Below are 15,925 nucleotides of genomic sequence, written 5' to 3' on the forward strand. Positions count from 1 at the left end.
CAAAAGAGCTTAAAGAAAGCTCAGCTTTAGGGTATTTTCTGCTGTGACTGTTATAGAGTCAGAATACCAAGAGGCTGCTGTTGCACATGTGGTTTTAGGATACTTACTATCACGTTAAAAAGTTACTGCCTCACACTGTCAAACCAGTATAAGTTAGCGTTAATCGTTCAGCAAACTTTATGCCAGATCAATTATCATCCGTTGTCTCACAGATGACATAACGGTGGTCTAGAGTCTATGTGCTCATGTACGTACAGAAAGGCAACCATGCACTCTTATTTTACTTAGGCCAACTTTATCCCAACAGGCGATCTGGCAGTTCACAGGTCCAGTATTAATGGATGCGGCCGCGTTAAGCATTGCAATAGCTTAAACAAGCAATGTTGTTTTAAACCAGATTTGGTTACACAAGTACATAATCTTTTAATTGCAGTTTGAAATATTTCTCTGATTTAGATTGTGCTGGTGTGGGATGGCGAATGTGAATTACACCAGTATAGAAAGTTCCCAATGAAGACAATCTTATGTCTGTATTATACAAGACCTGGTACATGCCAGAACATGATAATGGTCTGATGAATAGCTACTTTAATGTATTTTTCTGCAATCCAGAATCCAAGTGTGAAACAATCAGACAAAGCCTTCCTCCTACTGGCATCGCTATGTCTGTATAAAAGATTTAAGTTTTTCCACGTCCTGAGCTACTAGAGCTACGACAGTAATGTTTTGTTATACAAATCCAGCTGAAAGGCTCTGACAGTCAAATCTGGACGAGTCTTTCTGGAAGAGTTTAAAAAAAAAAGGATTAATAGCCTTTGTCAAGGGCTATTAATCCGTGGTCAAAGGCTGGTAACAATCAGAAGGGAACACATACCCATGCCTTAGGTGTTCCAGTTCCTACGCTAGTATGTGTATTGCCTTAAACTGTTGACAAAGGTGAGTTTGCACGGAAGCATTGGGTAGTGAATCAATGCAGTGAGAAGCAGGCACCTTTTCCATCCTGTCATCTCTGCTATGAAGAAGAGTCAACCGGAGTTTGGAGGACAAATGGATACAGTAGCATCTTAGCTGCTGACATTTTTATGGACTAGTTTACAAGTCAGAGTCCTAAATATATTTTCACCAGTGTAACAGACCCAAATGTTTGTTACATTAGCGCCACTTCTAGGATTAAACAAGCCATACAAATTGTACTCCACAGGCTCTTTATTACACTGTGGTTATTACAGATTTAAAAAGTGCTGTAGCTGAGAAACATTTTTCAAGGATAAAAGAAACCATCACGTGCTCTGCAAGTCTTAAAATATGAAAGCTGATATGATGAGATAGTCAATTAAATTCTTAGCACGACAGCTAAGTATTGCAGCTCAGTAACATGGAAACACTACAAATTATGATATGCTGGAAGTTTATTCTGAGAAGCTCTTTTTACTACGGGATATATACAGCAGCCCACTTTAAAGGAAGCTGGAATTCCTGTACACCTTAAGGAAAGCTGAAACCCAAGCAGGAGCAGGAATGAAGAACAGATAACACGGTGCTGAAGTTGAAAAAAGCTGCATTTAAAAGCGCGTGTATGTGTGTGTGTGAATCGGGATGTAGGTAACAGATAGGAGGGGGGAAATGCCTGAAGAGGCGACAAACATGATGCTTGATGAGGCAAGATTTTGCGTGAGGCATTGAGCAGTCATGCATAGATATACATGCTGCTGCAGCAAAGCAGTTCTTACTCTTGGACTCATTTGAACAGCTTAATTAATCTTCCTCAGAGACCTCTGAACATGAAGACAAACTGCTTTCTGACTGCGGTCAGAGAACACGCATCAAGATTGCCCCATGGTTATTTTGCTGATGTAGTTTTATTTTCTGTTCTTCCTTATTTCCTTCCTTCCTGCTCTTCTTTATTTCTCTGCTCTTCCAGGATGGAATAGGCTGGTGATTATTTTTTTCCTCATCACTATTCAATAAAGAATGAGCAGAAATATCCCCAGAGCATGGAGGTATTCTCCTGGCATAAGACTTTCGAGGCTATGGCCATTTTATGTCTTTTAACATCCCCTGGGATTCTCTCAGCTCGAGAAAGACTGTGTGACCTTCTCAGGCCTCCATTCAATCTTTTATTCTGTTTATTTTTACCTATGGGTAAAGTAGTTGCCACTTCCTTGAGTCTTACTAACAGCATTAGTCATCCATTGGCTTGTGCATAGCCTGTAACTGTCTGTCTTCTCTCTTGATCTCAAGTTGCATCAGTGCTCCAGAGTTAACACCTTAGGTGCGGGGAGACTTTGGTAAGTAGTTTTTGTGACATCAGTAGCCTGATCTGGATATTTCTGTGTGTCTGCCACTGTGTGCATGGATACACCCAGCAGGATAACGTTGGCATATTTGTTTTAAACATGCACTTAAGATGGAAATTGCACAAATAACAGAATTAGATACTATCACTGACAAAACCAAAACAGTCCATCAAAACATGTTACTCTCCCTCTAATTATTCCGTTTCCTAGCTGAAGCAAACTTTCATGCATCTCAGTTAGGCATCTATAAAACATTCATTTACGTTTTACCTTGTGCACTTTGAATGCTTGAGATGACTCTCCATCACTTGTCACAATTCCAGCACTCTCCTGGCCCCTATGGACAAAATATAATTAACGTAAAGCACTGAAATGCTTAGAATGAAATGCTTTAACATACAATGGATTGGTGGTTTTTCATCTGTTCTTTACAACATGAAATTTTAACGTAAACTTATTTGCAGTTTTATTTTACAGGCTTGCAATCAAAACTGGTTTCTTGCCCATGTTATGCTTTATTTCAAAACAGTCACATAAGGTTTGTGCCTAAGCCCGCTGAATTCAGTGGGAATCTTTCCACTAATAAGCACTGGCTCAGGCTCTTACTGCAGTCCTATTTCAGTGTGGGCATAAAATAACGGCAGATGCTTACTCTGAAAAGCCACTTTGCAGTGATAGTCTAGGCTCTAGTAGTAGGCTTTATAGCACTACTCTATTTCTGCTTTGGTTTGGGGAGGGGTGTTAAGAAACTGATGTTTTTGCCTAAGGGAATGCATTGTCTCTTCCACTGATCACCTATGCAGAAGCTTTTGCATTCTTGGGCTTAAGCAGTCAAGCTAGCATTTACACCTCTAAAAGGTATATGGACCCTCTGATAGAAGTGTTTGAGCACATAAAACTAATATCTGGCATCACAGCTTCTGAACTCAAGCAAAACAGGTCTGATGTACGTCACCGCAAATGGAAATACTTCTCTCATCGAATCAACCTCAGGCTGGCAGTTGTGCTTTGTTGAGCAGAAGAGCTGTATCAGCTGAAATGAGAGTTTTCCCTAGCCTGCTCCCTGTTCTCCCCAGCCCTGTCTCCACGCTCGGTCCCCCGGGCGCATGCCCAGCACACGGGCAGGCAGCACGGGCAAGTTCCCTGATGCTGCCCTGCCAGAGGCAGGCAGAATACTGCACAGCTGCCCAAGGTTTACAATTCAGTCCTTATCCATTGAAAAGGTATGTTTTGCAGACTGGATTTTTTGTGGGTAACAGTGCAGGCTGCTCAATCTTCCTTTAAAAGGCTTCCTGGAATAAGGCAGAGTGTTAGCTCTAACAAAACTGCTGCCATATACCCACCATGCCTGTAACACTCATAGGGGCTTCGGTGGACTGGTAAGCTCCTGTCCACTCTTGTATATAATAATGACTGAAAAGCAAGGATGTTTTTCTTAAAAAAGGAAACACTTAGAATATTTTTAGAATATTAGAAGATGCTATTTGTGCATTAGACTGGTTTAACTCAACTGAAGTCACTGGAATTATTTAGTATAAGCAACAATAAAATTGGGCACAAAAACATCTACAGAATGGACGCTAATCTACAACTGACCATGCTCATTACAAGTTTTCTCCAATTCCTAAAATCCCTTTATTGGTCACTAGCCCCAGTTGCACGTAAAGCAAAATTTTAAAGAACATTTGCTTACAGAAAACCAAACCAAACCAACTTCACACATATCTGAACGAATTTACCCTGTCATTGACACAGATGATCCTCCAGAGAGAAATCAGAGATGAGGATATTCTTAAACGCATTTATTTTAACTCAGGAAGACTGGTAGTAAACCCTGAGGGTTGATATACTGCATTCAGCAACTTTGAATTCAAATGTTAGTATTACATGCAATTTCCATTTAAGTACTGACACTGTCCCTTTAAACATCAACGAAATCAATAGCCAGAAAGAGGAAAGGGAACATCCTGAAGGAAAGGCCTTTCAAGTCGTTCGATTACATCTTTTATGTAGAGCTAATGAAAGAAAAGGAAGCTCAATTTCATTACCACAAAGCTTACACAGTTTTACCAATTTAGTGAGATTTTTAAGTATGCAAGCTTTTTATTAAAACATCACTAATAACCAACGAATATTAGAGCTAAAAATGTGTATATATGACCATCAATTCAAAACCAAATACTACACGGACAAGCAAATGTGAAGTAGGATGGCCCTATCCACGTTACTATCGTATCAACTACTGCAACTTGTTTGGAAGGCTGAGCCCCACGGGAGACAGGAGCTGCCGGGATGCCCACCCAGCTTCACCCCAGCAAAGGGCGGGCAGGGGTTTGGGTGCTGGGTGGTTTTGTGCCCTTTTTTCCTTTTTTTAAAGGAACAAGATAGCGCGGCTCTCCCCCCCCCTCCCCCCCGTTACACCCCAGCGCCCGTACCGAAGCCCTTTTCCGCGAGAAGGGTTAAATCAAGCACATGCAGGCGCTGCCGGGCTGGTTCCCCGCCTGGCAGGGGGCCGCCACCCCGCCTGGCAGGGGGCCGCCTCACTCCCTCCCCGCAGAGCCCGCCGCCGCCGCCCCCCCGCCCCGGGCAGCGCTCCCGCCCGAGCTGCTTTATTCGCCTGCCTCTAACACCGAGCCTGCTTATTTGGCAGTTTCTCAAGTTACTCCCCTCAGGCAGCTTGAGCCAGTAAAACTAGATCCTTTCATCTCGGCGGAGCTTACTGACAACCAGCCGTCTGGTTTCCTAGGAAACAAAATCTTGGCTAGAAATAGTGAATCATTTCCAGGTCACTTTCAACATGGAGAGTGGAGCAGGGAAGCACTGGACTGAGGAGGAGGTTAAAGCCTTGTTAAGCGTCTGGTCAGAAAAAAATATCAGAAAGCAACTCCACGGCACCCTGAGGAATAAAGGAATATTTATCTACATTGCTAAAAGGTTGCAGGAGTTAGGAGTTTGCAGGGATTGGAAACAGTGCCGTGCAAAGTATAAAAATCTGAAGTATGAATACAGAACGGTTAAATATGCCCACAACTCTGGGGATGTCACTAAAACCATGAAGTTTTTCCATGATCTGGATGCCATATTGCGATATGAACCTGTCACACAATTAACAGCAGAAGAAAACGGCAGGTGTTCTGCGACTGAGACGCAGCTGAACACAAGCCCCACAACAGAGAGCACGCAAGGTAAAAAACTGTTTTTGCTTCTATTTTTCTCTCTTTGCTTAAAAACCAAAGGGAACAAAACCGAAGCCTGAGTTTGCTCGAGCCGAAGCGGAGGTTGCGCAGCCCCAACAGCGCTGTTAGAACTGACTTGATGCACTCCTTGCGCAGGGGAATAAAATGTTAGCACCCACCAGTGTCGAAGTCTGTAAATACAGCGTAATTCTAGCAAAATTATGCTAACTGCTTGTATTGCAGCCTCGGTGAGTACTCACTGGTGTCAAGGCTCCTGCACTGGGTTGAAACGTTAAATTGAGAAAAGCTGTTTTCTTTCCCTTTGACATTCGTTTGCAGTACTTTGGAAGCAGGTTTTGTAGAGCTCCAATTCAGATGTAAACTTAAAGAAAGATAAAAGTAAAGGTTGAAACTGTCATGATTTTTAAAAAAAATCGTTATTTGTGATACAAGTGAAATTTAGGATTTTTATTCTTATTTCTCTGTAACTGAACATTTAGGTATGATGACTAAAGGTAAATTAAATTATTTTGTAAGCAATTCAAATTGAATATTTGAGAAACAGAGGGATGTTTAACAACGTCTCATTAAAAATTGTAATGCAGTGGGGAAAGTAAAAATCATGTTTATCAGACTATTTTGAGGCAAACCAAATGAATACAACTGCTTTTATTCTGAAGGGTTTTTTACCAAATCATTTGCATCTCTTGTTTTATTCAACCCTCTCTACATACGCATTTAAGCTGTGCTTAACATTTCATTAGGGTCAATCTGCTATTTGACATGACTCAAATCTCCTTGTCACATCCTAAATGTCACTAAAGCATAAGCCCCAATAATAGTTATAAGTACCAAAATAAGATGGCTAAAAAAAAGAGAAATGCAAAGCTTAGCTGTTTCTTCCCACAGGATGTGGCAATTTACATTAATTAAGATTGTGAATCTTTAAGAAAACAAAAAACTCAACATTAGTATCAGGGGAGATTGCCAAAGGCACAGAAAGGAGCTGGACATCTAGCTTGCCCTTGCACCCTTCTGCGTCTCTCTCTACAATGCTCTTTTACAGGTCTGAGGAAAAGAAATTGCCATTTTTCTTGTCATTGTTTACCGTAACAAAACGCTTGACCTTAATTTGTCGGCACTAGCAGAAAACCTCTAATCTGTCAAAGTCACTTTTAAGTTAAAATGGCAATTTTACAATATTCTAACGTGTGCTCTCTGCACTGTGTATTGCAATCCATTTTTATTTTTAAACTTGCAGAACTGAGGCTAATACAAGCTGTTACACTTCTGAGGACTACGTGAAAACTAAGATAGTGTCCTTCATCTGAGGATCTGCCCTTAGATTACCCTCTGTGTTTTGATGTAGTTTGCACCAACTGTTAATCCTAATTCTCATCTGCCCTAGACCTCTAGCAAGTTTAAATCAGAAAAGGTTAATTTCAGTTGCAAATCCCAAACTGGAATATAAAAAAAAAATTACCCCTGGGTGAGACACACCTCATTTTGAAGCATTAGGACAGTCTGGTTTTAAAGGTGATATAATTAAATATATCTCTTAAATGCACAAGCATTTCTGTTACTCCCTTAAAGTAAAAAAACAAACAAGTTTTATGGATAAACAAATTAAATGCAACTAACTGTAATAAAATGCAACACTAGTGGTAAGAATTTAAATGCAAAGGTTCCCACAACAACCATAATTCAGCTACAAAGAAAAGACACTGAGATAGAAACGTGTCCTGCAGCTATGCAGAATGCATACATCCATAACAAGGGGCAGAGAGAACAGCTGTGAGAGCATCAACTTTCCTCATTTAAGAATACAAGTCAAGCAAGTAAGGCCGTACTAGAGGCCCAGTCCTTTTCCGACTGCAGTCGGAGTTGCAACGCCTGCTCAGGGGAGGCTGCCCAGCTCAGGACTTCGAAGGGCACTTGCAAGGCTAAAATGGCATCTCTGGCTCCGCAGCTGATGCTCACGAGTTCTTTTGTGGGGGCAGATCTGGCGGTGTCGCTCCCACAAGAAGGAAAGGCGGTTCCCCGCACAGGCGAAGGCAGCCCGCTGCCCCTGCCCCGGCCGTGAACCTGGCTGGTCCCCCACGGCCTGCGGGAGGAAGGGGACTGCTTTAACGTGGGCGTCCTCCTCCGTAAGGCAAACAGACCAAAGTACAGCTGCGTCCCTGCGGGCCCCCTCCTGGGCTTCTCCCTTTCAACCACAGAGCCTTACAGGAGAGGAGGGGAAAATGGTCCCTCCCCTCTTTAAAAAGAGGCCGAGAAGCCTCATTTTGACAGAGCTGGAGGAACCAAGTCTGTCTATAGGCTTGTGACTTGGGTAGAAAGAACAAAATGCTATCAACAAACTCAAACCTGTGCCAAATAATACTGTCCACCGTGCACGCCTTACTTTATTTTAAGAACCTAGTAGCTATACTAATTTGTTTTGTTTAAAAAGCATGACAAGGGACAGGGCATGCTCCTGAAGAAATTACTGTATTTTTACCATTCTGCTTAGCCTCAGTCTAAATATTCATATCCATCCTTAATGTAAAGCTACAAAGCACGTCTTTGTGTTTGATTTGCTTGATTATCTCAACTACTGGGAGATTGCTGGGGAGGGGGAGGAAGGGAAAGGAAGGAAAAAAGAGACTACTTTTATGGGACTGAATGGTATTTCTATAGTGTTTGCCTGAGTTTTTTCTTCATATCTTGTAAAATCAGTTTTCTTTTGAAAGTGTAATTGAAGAAACTAATACTAAAAATGACAATCAAATCTAAGAGAGAGGTATCTCGGGACAAACTTGGTAGCAACACACACACCAATTCCTGGCTCGTTCGTGGAAAGATGACACTTCTTGCATAAGCACATACAGCAGTGCAAGCCAGAGATGTTCATGTTGTCCTCCCAAAATACATGTTTTCAGAGGCAAACACAGAGTTGTAGCTTAAACAGTCATTAAAAAAGACACAACTCAACATGTTCACTTCTCTTAAAATTTAGTCTGTGTATTATCCCAGTAATCAACAACCAAGAAAATCCATGTAGCATGACGGTGCACTATGAAAAATGGTATCATTCATTAGAGTTCAAATGAATGACCTTCCCATTTTGTTAACCAGTTTTGATTGTTTCAAGTTAAATCAAGTATTAATAAATCGAGTACATGATTTACAAAAGTAAAGCTCACTTAGTAATTCATGTTATGTTACTTACGCTCTTTTATACTTCTCTCTTTATGTTTAAATACTGACGCATTGGCCACTTTCCTTGCCTTTCACTTTACCACAGCAAATGCAGAAAAATTATCAAGTCTGAGCAGAAATGCATCAGCAATGACAATATTATCACATGTACAAAACTCAGACAGCTACTAGAAATGCAAAAAGATCCTTCAGAAATGCGGACTTGAAAATGCCACTCATACATAGTTTTCCATGTCTGGACTTTAACATCAAACATGTCATTGACAAGTATTTTATATACTTTTTTTTTAATAAGTACGCAGTACTTTTATTGAGTACTTTTTTTGCTCATCAGATGCTTTTTCCCCCCCCCATCAAATATTCTAACATCTTTTTGTGTTAACTGTTCTTATTTACTTAAAATAATAAATTGCTTCTTTTTAATATTACAATGTAATTAAGCTTGCTTATCCTAGTACCCATGGCACACTCGGCAGCCTTCCAAGAGAGAATTTATTTCCCCTTTCCGCAGTTTGCTTTGCAGCTCTTAAGCGGATAAAACGCCAGCCCGGCACTAGAGGTGGAGGCATGAGCACACCTTTTCCTCCGTCAGCCCGGCCGCAGGGGGTAGCAGCTCCTGCCAGAGAAGGAAGGCGGACAGCTGGGAGCAGTCAGAGATCAGGCCACTACATCTATGAGTCATTCTGAGCCTTGCTGAAAGTCAGGGGGATTTGGGATAATGTTTTCAAATGAATCCAAACGCAGTTTTCAGTTTCACGTACGTCAGGGATACCAGGTTGCATCCTAACCGCACCTCGTTACTGCTCCCCGTGAGGAAGTACCGCAGTACCTTTGAACAGGTAGCTTTGATCTGTGTGACCTGCCTGGCTGGAGCTGGCAGCAGCTCACTCCCCGTCCAAGTGAATCAACATTTCAAACCTCCTGTCAACGTGGTACGTTGAATACAGCATATTACCATAGAACAACTTTAAAAAGTCTGTCCTCTGTGAAAATTAAGCTGATTCAGAACCTGACTTACATATGCTGCTCTCCAAACTTACCTAGCAATTGCTGTAATACTGCTTTTTAAACAAATGTTGGAATGCTACACTGTAAAAAGCTAGACTGAATCCTGTCGGCTAGAAATACATTGGTTCTCTAGTCACAATACTTTCCCACTTTCCCTGTGCCATTAAAGAATTCCATGGATTTCCAGGACTCTTTGCAGAACACACTTGTTTTCTTCATACTCTTCTCTAAATACTCTACTTGGAGTTTCTTTTTTTGTTATATAAATGGATTTGTGGTTATCTGAATCCATGTGCAAAGTCCACTTTTATTTGTATGTCTCTTATTTTCATTATCTACTTTCAAACTATACTTTTAATGTGCTATCCGCCCCAAATACTGAGAGTCAGAAAAGGATACAAGTCACTAGAATCAAGTCGGTTTCTACAAGAATTTTAAAATACGTTTCAAACAGGCTTCATATGCAAGATATAAAATAATTTAATTTGCCTCCTATAACTTGTGTCCCCTTATGGGGACAAGGCAAATGAATTTTAAATCTAATTTAAATACAAATTAAGGGTGGAGGTTACAAAGTTAATAATCTTCTCATTGTGTATGGACATTTTCACTTCAACTAATTTAAGCTAATTTAGTCCATACCTATTTTTCATCTAAAAACTTTTTCCTTCCCAGGTGAAATATCAGTTTCTTTAGAAGATGATGAGGATGCTCCAGGAGATCCACTACTTTTTATGTCACATGTCAGACCAGTTCAACTAGGTATAGTATGATGGTGCAGAGAGATCAAAAACTAAAAAGCAGCATGGCTGTCAGAGCACCTTCTGATAGCTTGAGTACGCCGTCATTCTGTTTCTGATCAACACAGCTTTAAAATAGCCACACCTTTGCACCGTCTCCTTCCCAGTTTTAGCACTCAGCAGTCTCATGCATCACTAGATACTCACCACTGTATATGATGTAACTCCTGCATGACCACCGTTCACATTCAAAACACATCCCATGCTATAGCTTAATCACATTAGCCATTTAATTTTGTTAAATGCTAGTGGAAAGTATGCCAAATAGTAGTGTGTGATACCCATGTCAACTTGCGGATTTTCTCCAACTCCTGTGATTTCTGCTTAAAGCAGCATGAGTGATGGCCTGAGCCAGGAGAGAGAGGCAGAGGTCAGACCTGTCCCACTGAGCAATCCAGATTTGGAGTGGTCTTCAAAGCAGCTGTATCCTCTCTCCAAGCAAGGGGTAGTCAGCAATGCTTTAGTCCAACCAACCATACAACAACTCATCCGGAAACCATCCTACTATAGTAGTTTTGCTCAGGAAAGTCATTACAGAGCAAAGGCACAAATCTGGCAAGCCAGAAAGAGGGAGAAAATCCTAGGTGTGAGCCCCTTGGAAGGGCTGCTAAAGGGAAGGGAGAAACCTGAACACATTTTAGGCAGAATTAGGCAGCCGATGAGCTGATTCCTTGCCTGGATGAACAGCAGCACTGTCCTGAATTTCCTACGTGCTCTTTCCATTTTTTACATACCCTCTGTGCCCTAGCATACATCCCAGTCCGGTTACAACAACTTTCACTGCAGAATCTCCAAGGCGCCGTATTCAGGGAGAAAACAAGGCCCCAGCTAAACCTACGGCTTTTATGTTACACACTACACCCCTCTTGCCTGGCATAACAAGAAATTAAGGAATAGACAAGTATCTCACATGGAATTATATGCACATACATATAAACAAAACTTTCTTGCAGTAAGTACCTGAATCAAATTTTACAGTAATATGTCTGTGTTACTCAGTGCTCTTGCAACACATTGCCAAGCGGATTCATTTCACCTGCTAAAAAATCTTCAATTCTGAGAAAGCTGCTTTCTACAAAGCCAGCAAAATAAATTCAATTGCATGGGCTCTGGAGTATGTACTGATACTAAAATGTCTTCCCTAGTGCCTCTCTTAGTCTTTAGATTTCAGGCACTATTTCAGACACCACTGAAAGAAAAATTTTGAGCCCTTTGTATCTATATTGCTTAATATTTTGGTTTCATTTCAGCAGATTTCTCATTTTGACAAATCTTAGGAAAAAATCAAATATGGCATAAACACATCTTGCAGATCAAAAAATAATGTATATCCTGTCTGAACAATTTTTTTTAAACAAATTAGAGCTAGAATACATTTGAAACATAAGGAAAATTTTCAGTGGCCGTAACAACTTTGTTTCAAAGTGGTGCTTGTGGGTAAGATATTTTGCATCACAATGCTTTTTAAAGGGAATGAGGAACAAACAAAGCCACCGTTTTCCAGTCTGCGTACAGCAGAATGAATGAGCAATGCACCAAGTCACTAGAACTCATTTGAACTCATTTCCACAACCGAAAGTGAGCTCAGTTGCAAATGAACTTACTAGTGAGAAATACTGGTCTACACAAGAACTAAAGAAACCTTATCCCTCCCAGCTTGCCCCATACTCTATGGCTTTGGCTGGGAAGTGCAGGGAGCACCTTCCGCATTCTTATTCCTCTTTTCTTCACCTGTGCCTTTTTTCTCTGGTCTCTGTGGCGCACTCTGGTAGTGAAGAATGAACCACTCTGGAAATACAGATAGTCGAAATACTTCTGCTAACACTTAGCAGAGACTACATCAAGCCTATCTGATGCTGGCAGCTGTCAACCGTGGCAATTCCTACGGTTGCATTCACCTGTAAACAGGCGTTTTCTTTCACTCCCTCAGGAAGAAATGAAGAAAACGTAATTGATATGTCACCTGAAAATTACCCTCAACAACATATCAGTGAGCTGGCTGCTGCAGAGGTCTGATTAACACAGGACTAACAGGGAAAAAATTGGTATCTGTTAGTACAGTTTTTTCACAACTAGAACGAATTACAGAGACTAGCAAAGAATGCCTCTACTTAGGACAAGTTTGTCCCCAAACAGGTTATTATACACAAGTATGCTCCGCTGAAGCTGTATGTGCAAGCAACGGTCAGGTATGTTTGCCGTCACACAAAGCTCAGTGACTATAAAGTATCCAACCCCTGTAAGCTGGCTTGCCCTTTTAGAATAAGACACTTGCAAAGGCATTTATCACTTCAGTATGATTGCAGAAAACTGTCAGTTACTGTGCACTTTTGTATTTGCTCTCTGTGATAAAGCACTGGAATTGTGTTTTTTTAAAAAAAATATTTATTTTTGCAAAGATTTAGAAAATGCATGAGAAACCACTTTCCAAACTAATTTGATAATCAAAATGAAGTCTGAAAGGAAATTCATAATTAGAAACAAGGAAACATTAAAAAAGTGCAAGAGATCATACTTCAGTGTTTTAAGTAATTGCATGGCATCCTTTAACTCCTAATATTAAAAAATAAAGTTGAAGACTGGAGAAAATAAAAAAAAATATTAGTTCTGCAGAGTAAGATAACTCAAAACTTTTTTTACAAAAAAACCCAAATATTTTTGATTATTCAAATATTAATGTTTATATTGACCTGCACTGAGAAAGGGGGAGGTTCTGTAGCATGAGAACTGGGTTCGTTATCACACAAATGTTCTTGTGTGACTTAAGGCAAAAGTCTTCCTTCCTCAGCTCCCCACAAAAGGCGGGCTTGGTTAAGAGTTAAGGATGAGATTCTTCAGATCCTTACCAGGTTTAAAGCTCTCCATGCATGTAAAACCGAAAGTATGGCATGAATGCAGAAAGTTAAGTCTTTATACTAGTGTCAGTGACTCAGGGCCCAATTTATTATTGTGCTAACGCAGCACTTTGTATCTTCCAAACAGCACTCTTCTCCTCTCTAATGTCTGAAGGACACAACAGCTCATGGGTTATTCTCAAAGGTGTTACAAGTAAAAGTTCAGTGTATTAGGGCACAGAAGAAAGAAATGTTCCTCTTAGATTAATTAAATGTACATGCGCTATCTTAATATCAATTTTCAAGAGAAGGCAAAAATGATGTCAGAATTAACAAAAATGCTGACAAATAAATAACCAATAGCTTGATTTTAATGTCACCTCTGCTCCATCTTTCTCTGGAGAGACAAGTCATGAGGAAACGGCATACTTCATTCTCATTCTCTGTCCTTTCCCCACCCCAACCACGCAATGCAGGTAACCCGTATCTGTGTCTCTCCCCTACCCCACACGATGCAGGTAATCCAACGTCAGCAATAGAGGCTTCCAAAACACCGGCTTTTATTCCAACAGTAGCAAATGAAGGAGGAAAACACTGGACTGTTAATGAAGTCAGAGCTTTGATACGCATATGGTCAGACAAAAATATCCAGCAACAACTGGAGGGGACAGTGAGAAATAAAAGAATATTTGAACAGGTTGCTGCTAGACTTCAAAAGTTCGGAATTGACAGGGACTGGAAGCAGTGCAGGACAAAATACAAAAATCTGAAACATGAATACAAGAGTGTAAAAAGTGCCCAAGACTCAGGGAGTACAAGTAAAAGTATGAAATTTTTTAATGAACTGGATGCTATTCTGGGGCACAGCACCATGGAACAAGCAAGTAAATCAGATAATGATGAAAGTGAGAGGCCTCCAGAATGGACAGAAGCAAAATCAGAAAAGGACTCCATAGGTAAGTACTTCAGCTACGCATATATCATTTAAAATTTTTAGTTTTCCAGCACTAGAGACACCTTGAAAGAACGAAAAAAAAGCAACCAGCTAGATTAACCAATTTGCTGGGGGCGGGCGGAAACACTGAATGGAAATTTACTATTTTGCCCAGTTGTTCACTTTACATTATAAGGTAATCTTTCAGATAGATTGATTCTTTTTTTAATAGAATTAAGAAACAAAAAGAGGAAAAAAAGATGAAGACATAGGATAAGATAAAGTGATAGAGAGAGACCATTCCAGTCAAAATCATGGCAGAAGAGACGTGTTTCTAGCTTAGATTAAAAAAATGGATGAGAGAGATGGTCAGACTGTGTTACTGGAAAAATGAAGACATTGAGCAAAAGAAGTCTGTAGTTATAGACATTGGTTAAAAACTTAACAATTAAACTGTCTTTCTCTTATGGTCCCCAGTGGCCCAGTTTTACTGGCTTTTGGAGCAAGACTCCAAACAGCACCAAGAGTAGCACCAGGAATGCTGGCAGAGCTTGCCTTTATTTTTGTGTGGTTATTGACGAATAACTTGGTAATGGATGGATTAATGCAGAATTAGAGTAGACTGATGAACCTACACTACCCAGGAGTTAAAACATTTTTTATTGGTATGTACAACCAGAAACAGGCCTGTTGTTTAAGAACAGAATTAAACATAAACCTCTTTATTACACAGTAAGAATCCTACACAGGGGATGATATTACGGTGGCCAAATGTAAGACTAGAAGTTAGTAAAGTAATGGAAGAAGTCGAGAAAAATAGAACACAAAGACAGTCTCTGGCTGAAAACTACGAGAGCATTTTGGGCGAAGATTCACTCTTCAGTTGCTGTTTCTAGGCTCTTTGCTAATGCATCTGCTACTGCCTGCTGGCATAAAGAGCATCCTAGGTTGGACGGATCTTTTGATTTGACACAGCACAGCTGTTCTTATGTAGTACACAAATGCGGTGCCCTAATTAACATAGCATTATTTACGCAGAAATGCCTGGAGACACAGGTGAAGAGGACTCTGTTAGTAATATGTCAGAAGACCTACGGGTTGCAGATATAAAGAAAGTTTCTGACTCAGGTAAACTGAAAAGTCTTCTATTTTTATATAAATCCCTAAATTTAGTAAGTTAAGATGGCTTTCTAAAATAAGCCCACATTGTAATGATGGTTAGAAAATGCAGAGGCCTAAAAAACTTTGAAGCAGCAGGTAACGTCATAGTGATAACCATACTTTCAATAAATACAGGCACACGTGCACATTTACAGTGCTCTGCTAAATTTGATAAAAACAGTCTAGTAAGTAATCGTTCCAAAGATTCATGACCCAAGATGTAAAGAAGAAGAAACTATTGGTCTAAGGAAGTTGAGTGCAATGTATTACTGCATTTACTTTTACTTAAACTATGTCTTCCCAAGGATTAGAACTGTTCAGTCTCCTGTGCATAAACTAATACAGCATTCTATTTTTAACAATATAATGTGATCAGTATTTAATATAATTGTGTAAATGCTCATGTCAGGGAATGAAAACTTCATTTAAGAGTATCACTACTAGCACTGAATATGAAGGTCATACACTCTTTATAAAGAAACATGGTTTACACCTGAAAGCATAACTTTCAGGG

At 40.2% G+C, this 15,925-nt stretch overlaps 1 protein-coding gene across 1 annotated transcript in view; it reads left to right on the forward strand.

Moving 5' to 3' along the window:
* The first annotated feature begins 5,079 nt into the window (after positions 1 to 5,079).
* Positions 5,080 to 15,925, forward strand: part of PAICS (phosphoribosylaminoimidazole carboxylase and phosphoribosylaminoimidazolesuccinocarboxamide synthase) — a 42,164-nt gene continuing 31,318 nt past the window's right edge. The window contains exons 1-4 of the mRNA XM_076337527.1: positions 5,080 to 5,482; positions 10,358 to 10,444; positions 13,835 to 14,272; positions 15,289 to 15,378. Of these exons, the coding sequence (XP_076193642.1) occupies positions 5,095 to 5,482; positions 10,358 to 10,444; positions 13,835 to 14,272; positions 15,289 to 15,378 (1,003 nt within the window). The 5' untranslated portion in view covers positions 5,080 to 5,094. The remainder of the gene's footprint in view (positions 5,483 to 10,357; positions 10,445 to 13,834; positions 14,273 to 15,288; positions 15,379 to 15,925) is intronic.

The sequence above is a fragment of the Aptenodytes patagonicus genome, chromosome 4 (assembly GCF_965638725.1).
Source record: "Aptenodytes patagonicus chromosome 4, bAptPat1.pri.cur, whole genome shotgun sequence".
In the NCBI taxonomy this organism is placed as follows: domain Eukaryota; kingdom Metazoa; phylum Chordata; class Aves; order Sphenisciformes; family Spheniscidae; genus Aptenodytes; species Aptenodytes patagonicus.